We start from the raw sequence: 13315 nt of genomic DNA, 5'->3' as shown, positions 1-13315 counted from the left end.
TATTTCTGTATTGCAGACTTAGATTATTTGTAGGATAGAAACAAAATCCATTTCACAGAACAGGCCACTGAATATGAGCAGACAGTTTTGATAGTTTTATTCCAATAAAATAAATACAAATCTGACAGATAAAACAGAATAGAAGTTAAAAGAAATAGGACCTGTTTTCTTAACTGCACATCATACTCCACATTCCCACTCACTCACACAATATTTCAGACTAGGGCAGGAGGTACTTGTAAAACGTTTCCAGAAATTATTAAAATGTTGGTGATTGTGAACCTGTGTAGTCCATTTGTAAACGCTCTGAATCCTCCTCAGTTTCTGTCCCACTATTAAACAATACTCTATCACTGCTGTTGCTCTCTTGTGTGGCAGCTCTGGTCTTCATAAGCAGCAAATTGGATTTATTTTTTAGAGGCGGTCTCTTTCGCTTTCCCGCTTTCCTGGAACTGGCTCTTGGGAGGTCACATTGTTGAATCATTAAAGTGAGTTTATTTACCTCGCTTAGGGTGTGGTTGGTATCACAGTTGTGAGGTACTGGCTCGCCAGTTATAGAAAGGTGACATGTTTGTAGATGAGCAGAATCAGGGAAGAAGTGGCGCAAGGCCTCACACAAGAAAACATTTTCTTCTGGGTTTGCAGGTTTCTTCTCACCTTATAAAAATTACAATAGAATTATGTTTATAGATTATTCAGCCACACATCTTTTTTGTGAATATATTTTTACTGCAATCTAGGTAGAGTGTTATGATAGATAACTGAACACAATGCATACTAAACAAAAAAAATTCTGTCCATGTCCTAAATCTAGTTTTTCTGGGGTTGCCTGCTGACTATCAATATGTATATCAACACTATAGCTGTGTACATACGGGGGAGATAGGGGCTGAAATCCCTGGAAATATGGTCGCTGGCAACCATATTGCCAGTGATGGGCATGTGCCCCGGCGATAAATCGCCAGGTGCACGCTCCCGTTTTCAGCCCCATTCTAATCGCTGGTCGCAGGAGCTTGCTCCTGCGACCAGCTGATTACCTCTGCGACTCCCCCGGCAGAGGTTCCTTTTCATCAGTGACCATCTCTGGTCACTGATGAAAAGGTGACACTGAGCAATATATTGCTAATGCTCAGCAATATATTGCTGAGCAATATATCTCCCCCGTGTACACGGGGGAGATATAATGTTCAGCCATATATGGCTGAGCAATATATGGCTCAGTTTCTCCTTTTCATCAGCGACCAGAGACAGTCGCTGATGAAAAGGAAACAGCCGGGGGAGCCCGGCAGTGGTAATCAGCTGGTCGCAGGAGCATGTTCCTGCGACCAGCGATCACTACAGGGGTAAAAATGGGAGTGCGCACCTGACGAAATATCGCCGGTGCACACTCCCATCGTGGGCAATATGGTCGCTTAGCGACCATATTTCCCGTGATATTACACAAAATCATCCCCATGCGTACGCACCTTTAGAGCTATTGTCCCGTGGGGGAGGTGTATCTTCTTGCCCATTACAACCCATCTACTGCAAGTAATCATTTAGCAAGTACATTCTAAATAAAATCATAGTTACAGACTGGTTATGATGAGCAATTTTCACACCTGTCCTCTTTAGAAGTTGATATCTGTGCCTCAAATCTTTGCTTTCTAAGTGGCCGTACACATGGGGTGACACCACTGAGGGATCTGAGCAACATAGATCACTCAACACACACCGATGTTTCAGTCCTGACCATCAATCTCAGTAGATTTAGCTTGCATGCAGAATATTAATCGCTGGACGATAGCGACAAGTGGGGCTGCACATTGTTATGTCCCCTACACACGAGGCGATGTAGAGGCATTTTTTAAAGTCAAATCGCTTAGAAAATGCCCTGAAATAGCTCCGTGTGTAGGCTCCATAACTGTAGACGTGGTTCACTGATGTAGGGATAAATTTACTAAAATGTCAAGTTCTATTGAAGATGGGATGTTGCTATCTTCTAGATGGTGCTAAGTAAATAAGTAGAATGTGATTGGTTGCAACTGTCCCCATATTCAATAGAACTCCCATCTTGGTAAGTTTACCCAATAGGGGTTATGCAAGTATTCAGTTTTTTTCCCCCCAGGTAGCTGGAAAAAAAACAAAAGAAAACACTTTTCCTATTCCATTGGACAGTTTATGCACCAATGCAATTTCCCTTTTGTAAAAAGTCGAAACTGCATTGGTGGAAAATTGTCAAACATCTGCAGTCTAAACCACGGGGATCAGCGAGTCATTCGACAATCCATGCGTTTTGGGTTTTTTTTTTTAGACCGTGCCAATTTTTCCGATATTCAATTAAAATGCTGATTTTGAGACTAAGTCGAATGTAAATTTGCAAGAAAATCTGCAGAAAAATAGGCACTAATTGAATACTCCCCATAGTGTTTAATAGTTCAAGATTTTTTTGGTCTTGGGTCAAATCATCTTAGTTTTGCCTATTTAGGTCTGGTATACCCCAGTGATCTAAGTATTTACCTCTATGACCCAATGTCTTTTAAAGCCCCAAAGGACAGGCTAGGAATACAGAAGAAGTGAAAACAAACAGAACTAGGATAACAAAAAAAATAACCAGAACATAAGTTCTGGATTTGGACATAAACCAATTTATGTAGTGTTTTTTATGTTTTGGCACTGGAAATACTCAGATATTGGGAAGGATCTTGGACTGTACACCCTAATTGCACAATATAGCAAGAGCTGTCATCAGGCTGAGACTTGTCAAAGAATGAAAAATAAAGTGCTGATACACACTCTACAATAATTATAATGAACATGAACACCCTTTGCACATCGCACCTCAGACCGGGTTGGTGTTGTATGCACCCAGGTCGAGATGCATGTGAAAGCACCACAGTTTATAACCCAGGTCGACCAAACCAGCAATTCAACCCTGGTTATAAGAAGGGTTAAACCCGGATCCCCCACTGGTCCAGGAACACAATCCTGGGTCCAACCAGGCTTTGCAATGTGAAAGGGGTATAACAGGAATACTGAAGTTTTTAGTATATTATTCAAAATATATTAGCACGCCAACCAGCGTCTAGGTAACCTCGTTGGGTCACTAATACTAAGTTTAAATCCAGGGATTGGAACCCCAAAATAGCAAGTCATCCCAGGGCAACACACTAGTGAGAAGTTAAAGTGTAAAATTAGAAAAATGTAATAATGTTAATTGTTAGGTTATTTTGAAATAATAAAAATAGAAACATTACCATCTGAACAAAGCTTTCTCTTTTCAGCAATTTGTATCTTGAGTTGGTTAACTTGCTGTAGAAGTTGTTCCACAGAATTCTCACTTTCAACCACACGACTGCAAGTGTCCTACACATGGAAATGGAATTTTTTTTTTTTAAATCACTGTAAAATCCTCTCTCAGAATCCATTTGGGGGACACTGCATATTTTGACAATGGGGTAGAGCAGGTATTCCCAACCACGGTCCTAAAGGCACACCAACAGTGCAGGTTTTGTAGATATCTAGGCTTGAGCACAGGTGACTTAATTAGTATCTGAGGGATTCTGATTAACCCATCTGTGCTGAAGTCTGGATATCACTAAAACCTGCACTGTTGGTGTGCCTTGAGGACCGTGGTTGGGAATGCCTGGGGTAGAGTAAAAGGTGTATACAGATATTTCCTCATACATCCAGCCTCAGTCCACCATGAAGCATGAGATGCCTGGCCCTAGTGAGTTGCCAGATCCTGTGCAACTCTAAAGTTGCGGCTGGGACTTATGTCAAGACAGTGCTGTTTAATTTTATATGCAACGCTTGAATATTTTAAGTCTGTATACAGAGCAATAGGTAACTTGTGTTGGAAATTAGCTGCAGATTCAAAGACTCAGTCGCGCACATACTGCGCAAGGGTCGGTACTTATGTAATATCTGGGCTCCCGTTTTTCTTATAAGACCGCGTCCGCTCACCACGCTTCGGGCACGGTGGCTCGCTGCGCTCGCCACACTATATAAAATCAACTCCATGCATAGTTGGATAGTAGGGGTATGAAAAAATGGGGTGCATTTAACATGGGAGCCCAGATAATACATAAGTACCCAAGGGTCATACTAAAATCAATCAGCAGTCTAATTGTGCATCATTGTTGCATTGCAAATAAGACCTTTTAGTAAGAAAATTATTATTTTTCTAATCCATTTATCTCATGACTGTAGTATTTTTTTTTTTTTCAATTACACATCACTGAAGAAACAGCCAACACAACTGATAAGATACTAAAACATACAAACCAATACATTGGAGGAAGCATGCAAATGCTTATAAATTTTTAAGGTTATAAATCGCAAATCACTTCAATTGAGAAAATCGCTGATAATCTCTTCAAAGCACATGGATCTATATATTATAGTTATTTGGTGTAGGTTTTAGAACGGTGTATATAGATCATTTGGTGTAGGTTTTATGGTTTGTATATTTAGCTATACTAGTTTACACATACCCAATGTGTAGAACAAGCACCACCAAATTGTCAGTATTGGTTAATTAAAAGTATTACACTTTAATAGCCTTTTTCTCATCTGCAAAGTGAATACATTTTACGTTTCTTAGTGTAACCAAGACCATACCTTGCCTGTAATACCCCGCCAACTCAACCAGCGGCTCCAAGGCGGTTGGATCGCATACAATAAATCGTATGCAGTTCTTTTGCATATGACAAATATTCACGACAGCCCGTCTGATCTTTGATTATGATGTGAGGTGCACAGGAATGCACCTTGCATCGCATTTGCAGGAAAAGGACATATAGGCAATATGACACTTCATGCAACATCTTGAAAAGTGCCCATATCGCTCAAGTGGATGGCGGCCCTTTATAAGGTCTTCCATTTGTCTGTAGCATTCCCTGTCTAATTCAGAGTTGTTTGTAAACCGGATTGTGCACAGATCTGTGCATTTATAAAAGGTCACACAGTGCCTCCACCATTTGGGGCAGGGTAAAAGGTTCTCAATGTCTAGAGTTTCAAAATATGGGGCCATGATGAAATTTTCTAGGCTTGCCTAGGCCAGTGGCAAGATGCAGCTTCATTGGCCCTGGCAGCATAAAAACACCAGCTATCTAGAGTAACCTAGTGGTGATCCAGAAGGCCCATGTTTATGCGGCTGATCTGAACCAGTGTTTTTGGAGGTAGCAGAGAATCAGAGAAGCCAACAAGAGGCTTCTGGTTTTTGCAAAATGCAATAGAAAATTATTGCACGGGCACTGCATATAAAGACACAGTGGCTGTACAATACCATACATCTGCGTCAAGCCCTCTGTGTGGTTAGTTATATGTTGTGCATCTTATGAACTTAAAAACCAATTCCATACCATCATGTACCTTCAGTTCCTCCTGTAGACTCTGACACATAGCAGTGATTTTATTAACTTCTTTTAAAGTGCCATCTTCATTAAAAAACTCCAACCTATTAAAACAATTAGAAACAGAAAGAGCTAACAATTAAGGTAATCCAGGTTTGCGTGCTGTGTTACACATCAAAACAGCTGAAGTAAACAATGTCTTTGGTAAAAAATACAAATGTATACACCTGTACATCAAACCCAGGGAAACGTAAAGACATCCTATGCATAAACACATAGCTAGGTACTTATTATTTGCTGATCGCCCAATCCAAGCTTCGAAACTTGGAAGCTTTTATCCACAACTACCACCTGAGATTTTTTAGTGCTTTTTATAGGTTTATGTTTATTTAAAAAAAGAACCTGCTAAGATAAAGATGCAACAAATCATTTTCATCCCGCGAGTCCAGAATCCTTTGCCCACCTGTGACTTTTGACTACTTGGTTAAATCCAACAGACACACAGGCTCCAGATAAAGTGCTGTATCCCTGCTGCTCCAGCATCCCCAGGTTGGCAATTATGAAAGGCACTTTCTGAAAAAGACTGAGACACATTTTTAACAATAATAAACCTCTAAAAAGGAACAAATACACTTATGTACTCCATACATTTAAACTATATTTTATAGTCTATTAAGTGAAGTTAGGGGTCACCACTAACATAAAAACTAAACAATTGCTACAGTATACAATCGTAAATACAGTATGATTTTTGGAATGGATAATTATATTCACTATAGGGGAAAAAATAAAAAAGGGTTCCAGGTAATTTTGTTTATAATACAAACTAGTAAGGTACTTGCCCATCTTGAGGTTTAAGTAAGGAATACTCCATGAGATGAGTAGATTCGGTCTCCGTTGTAGATTGTGTTGTAACTACCAAGAACACAAGCCCTGGGTTAGGCAGGTATGCTTGCAGGTTCTGATGCAAAATCCTCTCCCTGAAGGTCACAGTCTGATCGGTGTTCTGTCGAAACTTATAAAACCCAATCACATTCTATGGCCACAAAAAAGAGAAGTAAAAAAAAAAAAAAAAAAAAAAACAACTGAAGTGAACAATGGACATCAGAGGAAGCTTATGGTTACACAGGTGTAATATGAAGGACTATCATTTGTCTAGGACTAGGTGCTGTTTCCACAGGGACTTTTAATAAGCAGAGCTTCCCATCAATGCTATAAACAATAATCAATAGTACAAAATAGAAAAATGTAAAATGTGTAACACCAAAGCCAATATGGCACAATATCTATCTAAATGTTTTTGTATTTGTAAGAAGAGGGTGGAGAAGTCTATCCAATATTATTATCGGTACTTATGTAGTATCTGGGCTGCCGATTTTGAAATCGGGTCCATCGCATGCGACCAAAATCGCATGCGATGGACTCGATTTTCCATAGGATTCAATGTTAAAATGGACTGAGTCCATTTTAACATGGAATTCAATGGGAAAAAGGGGTCCTTTTCATACCCCTACTATCCAAGTGGGCATGGAGTCGGATATAAACCTGTAGCGAGCCACCGAGCCCCGCGAGGGGACGTTATTCTGTGTCCGCTCGCCACAGGGTTATATCCAACTCCATGCCCACTTGGATAGTAGGGGTATGAAAAGGACCCCTTTTTCCCATTGAATTCCATGTTAAAATGGACTCCGTCCATTTTAACATTGAATCCTATGGAAAAATCGGGTCCATCGCATGCGATTTTGGTCGCATGTGATGGACCCGATTTTTAAATCGGCAGCCCAGTTACTACATAAGTACCTTATTATCATTTATTTATATGGCACCACAAGGGTTCCACAGCGCCTAATAATACAATAATGAGCAATAAAAACAAACAAAAAAGAATAATGAATTGCAGTACAAGGTAATTTAGGACAAGTACATGGTAAATAAATATAGTTGCATCAGGAGACAGTGAGGAGAGAGGGCCCTGCTCTCACTTTGTAATATTAATGCTGGTTTTACAGTTTCTGTTAAATCAATAGTCTTACTCTGCTAGGTTTACCTTTTCATGGCCACCAAGTAGCTTCTGTAATGCAGGCTTGTCCAAATCACCCACTCCGCTGTAAAAACTACATACATTTATGCAAAGTTAGATATGCAGAGTCTGGACCGTAATCATATAAATTATTACTAGCTTAGACAGACAAAACCAATATACACTACAATATCCAGGTTCTGAAGCGACCATAGATGCTCCGGCTACTGACAATTAGGACAAATGTTTGCAGTGTGTAGGCATTAAATGTCAGGCCACCCTACTTTTAATCGTGAATTCTCAGAAATTGATTGTGAAGAGTGAAAAATAGGGTAAAACAGACCATACTAGTTGCTCTCATGGGATCTTTAAAGAATGGCAGAGTAGCCTGACATGGTTTTCTATATGCTTACTCTTTGATTGCTTATTTGAACTCCATCCTAATAAACTTTCAGAATAAAAATATGGAAACAAAGATACTAGAATTTAGTTCAAAATAGCATTGTAAAATAAGTATAATTTTTCTTTGAGAAGAGACCCATTACAAACCTGCAAGGCCGATAACAGGGTATATGTCTTTGGATATCTATGGGATAAAAAAAAAGGAAAAGAAAAAAAGATTATAAGAACAGTACAGGTTTACATAACTAGTTATGCAGCTATTAACTTACATTTTAATATTCATTGTGAAACCTCTTGACGTGCAAGTGTTCTAATAATGGGCCTTATTCTGGTTCACTCTGAGGCAAATTCTGGTACTTGTGTATTATCACGGCGCCTAAGTTTCTTACGTACGGCACTGTAGGAAAATCGCATTGCATCACACGGGCCATTTTAAGGGCCGTGCGATGCGATTTTCCTGTGTAATTTATTCACTGCTCTCTTAGCCCGAGGGATCGCATCACATCGCACCTCCTGCATATATAGGGTGTACGATGCCATTACATTACCTATACAATTATATCATTGTATGACATACAATAAGGTTTTAGACACCCCCCCACTATCCACGCCACCCCAAAGCGTGGCGAGTGGTGGCGGAACGCGTCCTCCGACTTTTTCATACCCCTACTATCCACATTGGCGTGGAGTTGAAGTGAAGCGTGATGAGCCCTGCGAGGGGACGCAGATTACTTTACATGTATTCCGCGTCCGCTCGCCTCACTATATAGAATCAACTCTGCGACGACGTGAATAGTATTGTATGAAAAGGTCGGAGGACGCGTTCCACTGCGCTCACCACGCTTCGGGGTGGCGTGGATAGTGGGGGGGGGGGGGGGGCTAAAACCTCATTGTATACCTAATGCCATTGTACACCCTATAAAAATGTATAAAAGAGCACTGAATAAATTACATCGGAAAATCGGATCGCATCGCACGCCCCTTAAAATGGTCCGTGCGATTTTCCTACGCAGAATAGCCCACTAAGACAAAACCATGTGCACTGCAGGGGGGCAGATGTAACATGTGCATAGAGAATTAAATTTGGGGTAATTATTTTGTTTCTGTGCAGGGAAAATACTGACTGCTTTATTTCTACACTGCAGTATAGTCATCACAAGAAAAACCCCACCCAAATCTAATTCTACCTGCACATGTTATATCTGCCCCACATGCAGTGCACATGGTTTTGTCCATTTGAACCAGAATAAGGCCCAATGTCCTTTACAGAATTCTGGTACACTGGCTTTGTGGTTCTGTAAGAACTAAAATAACCCAGAAAGGACAGAGAAGATACCTGCACTCTACGAAGACAGACTGGCCAAATTAGGAATATTTACACTAGATAAGAGACTTTTAAGGGAAGATATGTACAAATATATCAGGGGGGGTAATACAGTATTCTGAACTATCAAGCAGCCTCTTTACTCTGAGGTCAGAAACTAGGATAAAGGGGCAGAAACATTCTGTACCCTTAGAAGGAATAGTTGTTGTTGTTTTTACGGTCAGGGCGATAAAGGAATGGAAGGTACTCTTTACCTAGAACGGCGCCCACGATCTTGGGCATCGCAAGGTAAAAAATCGCGATTTCCCATAGGGAACAATGTTAAATGTCCCAATTGACCCGATTTTACATAGGGACCAATGTTAAATGGCCCACAGAGGCCAAATAGGCACCCTGAAGTGTGAAATGGCCCCCCCCAATTGTTAACGACACCTCACTATCAACGTCAACCCGAAGCATGGCGAGCGCAGCGAGCCCGTGGTACGCGTCCTACGACCTTTTCATACCCCCACTATCCACGTCGGCGTGGAGTTGAGAATAGAATAGAAAGTGTGGCAAACACAGCGAGCCACCGAGCCAGAAGCGTGGCGAGCCCCGCGAGGGGACACGGACACCTGTAAAGCCCGCGAGGGGACGCGGATACCTGTGAAGGTATCCGCGTGCGCTCGCCACGCTTCGGGCTCGCCACACTTTCTATTCTCAACTCCACGCTGACGTGGATAGTGGGGGTATGAAAAGGTCGTAGGACGCGTACCGCCGCGCTCGCCACGCTTCGGGTTGAAGTTGATCGTGGGGTGGCGTTAACAATTGGGGGGGGGGCCATTTCACACTTCAGGGTGCCTATTTGGCCTCTGTGGGCCATTTAACATTGTTCCCTATGCAAAATCGGGTCAATTGGAGTTTTAACATTGTTCCCTATGGGAAATCGCGGTAATCGCGGCAGTCGCATCGCATGCGATTTTTTTGGTCGCATGCGATGCGACCGACGCGATGTACATTTTAACATGTATTTCTATGTAAAATCGCAGGCATCGCATGCCATTATAATGGCATGCGATGCCTGCGATGGGCGCCCTTCTAGGTAAAGAGTACTGAATGGAATACTCTTCCAGAAAGGGCGGTGATGGCAGACACATCGAACACATTTTAAATAAGGTTGGACAAACATCTACTGGAACAGAACATCCAGGGGTACAACTAAATCACTATTCAGACATAATGCTGTATTCAATGTTTTTTTGCGAGCGGTGACAGTGAGCAGTGCTGTCTGCTCGCTGTCACAGCTCACACGGTCAGTATTTAACTTTTTTTTGCAGTGACGGGGAACAGCGTGTGCAGCGAGGCTCGTGGCTATATGCGGCGGGCTCCCTGGATTAGCCGCAAGCCTCATTGCTTGGGGGTATCCTCGCTGTCCTCTGACAGCGATGATTCCCCCAGAACGTAGAATAGGGTGAGCGGCCGGAGCAGGGGTTAAGCGGCGTGGGTCGCTTGTTTTCTGCGGTCCCGCCATTTAACCCCCTTGACGGCCGCATTGAATATTGCCCATAGTTGAAACAGATGGTAATACTAAAAGCTATTTTATACCACCTAGCGGGTCCTGTATAAGGTTGAACTTGATGGACAAAAGTCTTTTTTCAACCTCAACTATGTACACCCAGTATTGCTCATGGTCATTGGATGGAGGTGCTGCCCTTTACAGCAAAGGAAATACATTGAAAACAAGAGAAAGAAGCTGTACTGTCAGGGCGCACAGTAATTTGTTGAAATTACAACATCACTTATTAAATAAAAAAAATAAAAAATGTATACAATTATTCCAATAATCTTTATTCGAAAGACTGAAGGAGAAAAAAAGAAGGCACTGAAATATCTGGATGAAAATTTATAGATGAAAAAAAGACACACAGTGCTCGAAAATCAAGGTAAGTGCTTTAAAATCCCTAGTAGGGCGACCGCTTGAATTTGTCATGCAATATTGTCAGTTTGAGTCTCGGAAACACTGCCATCTGCTGGCAGAGAGCGAAACTAGATCTCTCTCACATGCACAAACACAGAAGGTAGCAGACTAGCTTTCAAAGCTTCTGCTTCCAGCGGGCTTACTAGTTGCTTATATAATTATATAGGTTCTTTAAACCACCATGTATGATCTTTATTGAGCCTTAAGCTCAGTGTCTGGCCAGTATTCAAAGTTAAATTACGCTATGTGCAGCAAATCCTGTTTATGGTTCACTGCACATTCGCAGGGTTCCAGAGGGCTGGAGCACTCGCTGCCAGCCCTACCTCTCACCCTATTCAATGCTGCCCCAGACGGCGATTTTTAATTCGCGAGACTGGGGACGGCGACAGGCAGGGAGATGGAAGCCTCCCTGCCTGCGCTGGAATGTGTGTGGGGGGTTCCCTGGGACACAGGTAGCAGAAGCTGTCAGGATCCTTAGTACAGTCAGGATCCTTAGTACAGTTGTTATTCAGACCTTATCGTTAGGCTACGAATCCACAGGCTAGCTGATTATCGATCAACTGGGCATGCAGACAGATCGTAGCACGCATGCACAAGGCCTTTCTGCGAAAAAATATCCAGTGTCTTTTTAAATCGCTGGCCAATTGTCCATTGATTGACAGGAAGCAGGCAGGAAGTGGGTGGTAACTGGATGTTTTCTGGGAGTGTCAGGAAAAATGCATAAGTGCCCAGGCATTTTCAGGGAAGGCGTGCGATGTCAGCTTTAGCCCTGATCAGACTCTTTCTATTGCACCGGGCGAGTAAGTCCTGAGCTACGCACTCAAAATCATTTGATGGGGAACTGCGAATGGATTTGAAGCTAATTGCCGATCTGCAAATATTTTCCCAAGCCTTTTGCAGCCTTGCACAGGGCGGGATTTCGCGAGGCGGCAGCTATCTGATCACAGGGCTCTGCAAATTAGCAGAGAAGCAATCAGGTCTGAATAACCTCCTACATTCTGTGCAGCCATCAGAAGAAGAAATTATATGGTGAACGCAGTTACTGCCAAGCACAAACAAACAATTCCACTGTTAAAACACTGTGGTCAGCTGTAAAGATGCTAGTAGCGTTGGCTTCATGGTTCCTTTCCATCCAGGTAATGTAATAATGTACAGGCAGAATATGTTACCTCCCCCCTGCTGAACATACCGATTGTATAAACTACTTGAATGTCACTCATCTGGGAATCGGTGATATTATCCTTTGCTTCCCCTTTCATGTCTCCAAGAAGAAATCCTTCCTTTGCGGCCATAAAAAGAAGAAAAATGCATTTTCATAGAAATAATGATCTCCTATGTGTACTGATCATAAACTTATATAACTAGACCCAGAGAGTAGGCCACCTCCATATTCATAAAGGAGGGCTAGGTGTAGAGTACACTGGGGCATTACCCTGATGCCTGCAGACATCTAAAGAAGAAGAAGAGTCCATTAGGTCCCAGAATGCACTGCTGGCTTATGGTTGACAAGTCAGGCTGCGCTGGGAGTTATAGTTCTACAACAGGGTAGCTCAGACCTATGGCTGCTAACATCAAATAACAGCAGCTACAGTGCCCAGATTTATTATTATGATCATAGTTTGGTGAAGCCCGGACATATATCTGTAACTAATAAAGTGCTCTCCTCAGCAGCCGCCCGAATGCCTACACTCCCCACACTATACTCACCGAGTCTGAGCCGGAGTTAACATGGTGGAAAGTGAGGGCGCCAAAAACAAATCCAGACATGAGCGCCCTGGTGCTCTCCCCCGCCATGCCGAGCACGCAGCAGCAGCGCACATACACGACGCACTCATACACGCTGCTCGGGAATGGAACTACTGCCGCTGCGCACGCTATGTGCGACGCAAGGACCAAAACTGCATGTAGCCTGACGCTGCTCAGAGATATGATATATAGCGCACTGTGGCGCTGAAGGAGGCAGCCAGCGCGCATACAGTAATAGTAACTAAATGCAGCAACAGGAAGTGTCCGTGTAATTCCCCGCACACACAGTCACACACACACAGCAGAGAGAAGGGGGAGGGCGGGCAGACAGGCATCTGTACGACTGCATGACACATACAGAGACCTCTGCTGGGCAAAAGCTACACTTTAGTAATGTGTTGTGAACTAGGTGTGCCATGCCAATCATTCATTGACACACAGGTTGGTACTGTCACACTATACTGTATGTGGCATAGGTGTTATATCTTCATACCTCCCAACAGGACCCTCTCCAGGAGGGACACAATGCT

The 13315-nt window shown here is 42.6% G+C and overlaps 1 protein-coding gene across 1 annotated transcript; it reads right to left on the bottom strand.

Moving 5' to 3' along the window:
• Positions 1–80: 80 nt before the first annotated feature.
• On the bottom strand, positions 81–13097 carry ABRAXAS1 (abraxas 1, BRCA1 A complex subunit). The gene is made up of 9 exons (XM_083176698.1): positions 12747–13097; positions 12229–12319; positions 7906–7942; positions 7384–7450; positions 6179–6372; positions 5800–5919; positions 5356–5440; positions 3237–3345; positions 81–657 (listed from the first exon to the last, which is right to left on the bottom strand). The coding sequence occupies exons 1-9, from the start codon at positions 13011–13013 to the stop codon at positions 260–262; spliced, it is 1368 nt and encodes a 455-aa protein (XP_083032824.1). The 5' UTR covers positions 13014–13097; the 3' UTR covers positions 81–259.
• Between the last annotated feature and the right edge of the window lie 218 nt (positions 13098–13315).

This window comes from Crinia signifera, chromosome 1 (assembly GCF_055691185.1).
Source record: "Crinia signifera chromosome 1, ASM5569118v1, whole genome shotgun sequence".
NCBI lineage: Eukaryota > Metazoa > Chordata > Amphibia > Anura > Myobatrachidae > Crinia > Crinia signifera.
The sequence above is the reverse complement of the archived record's forward strand: the minus strand, read 5'-3'. Positions and strand labels throughout refer to the sequence as shown.

Bases quoted from the DNA above. Each gene is read 5' to 3' on its own strand.
- ABRAXAS1 (XM_083176698.1), bottom strand. From the start codon at position 13,013: ATGCGCGCTGGCTGCCTCCTTCAGCGCCACAGTGCGCTATATATCATA. The intron at 12,320-12,746 runs GTGAGTATAGTG...ATGGCCGCAAAG, and splicing joins TTAACTCCGGCTCAGACTCG to GAAGGATTTCTTCTTGGAGA. The intron at 658-3,236 runs GTAATGTTTCTA...AATTTTTATAAG, and splicing joins GAGAAAGCTTTGTTCAGATG to GTGAGAAGAAACCTGCAAAC.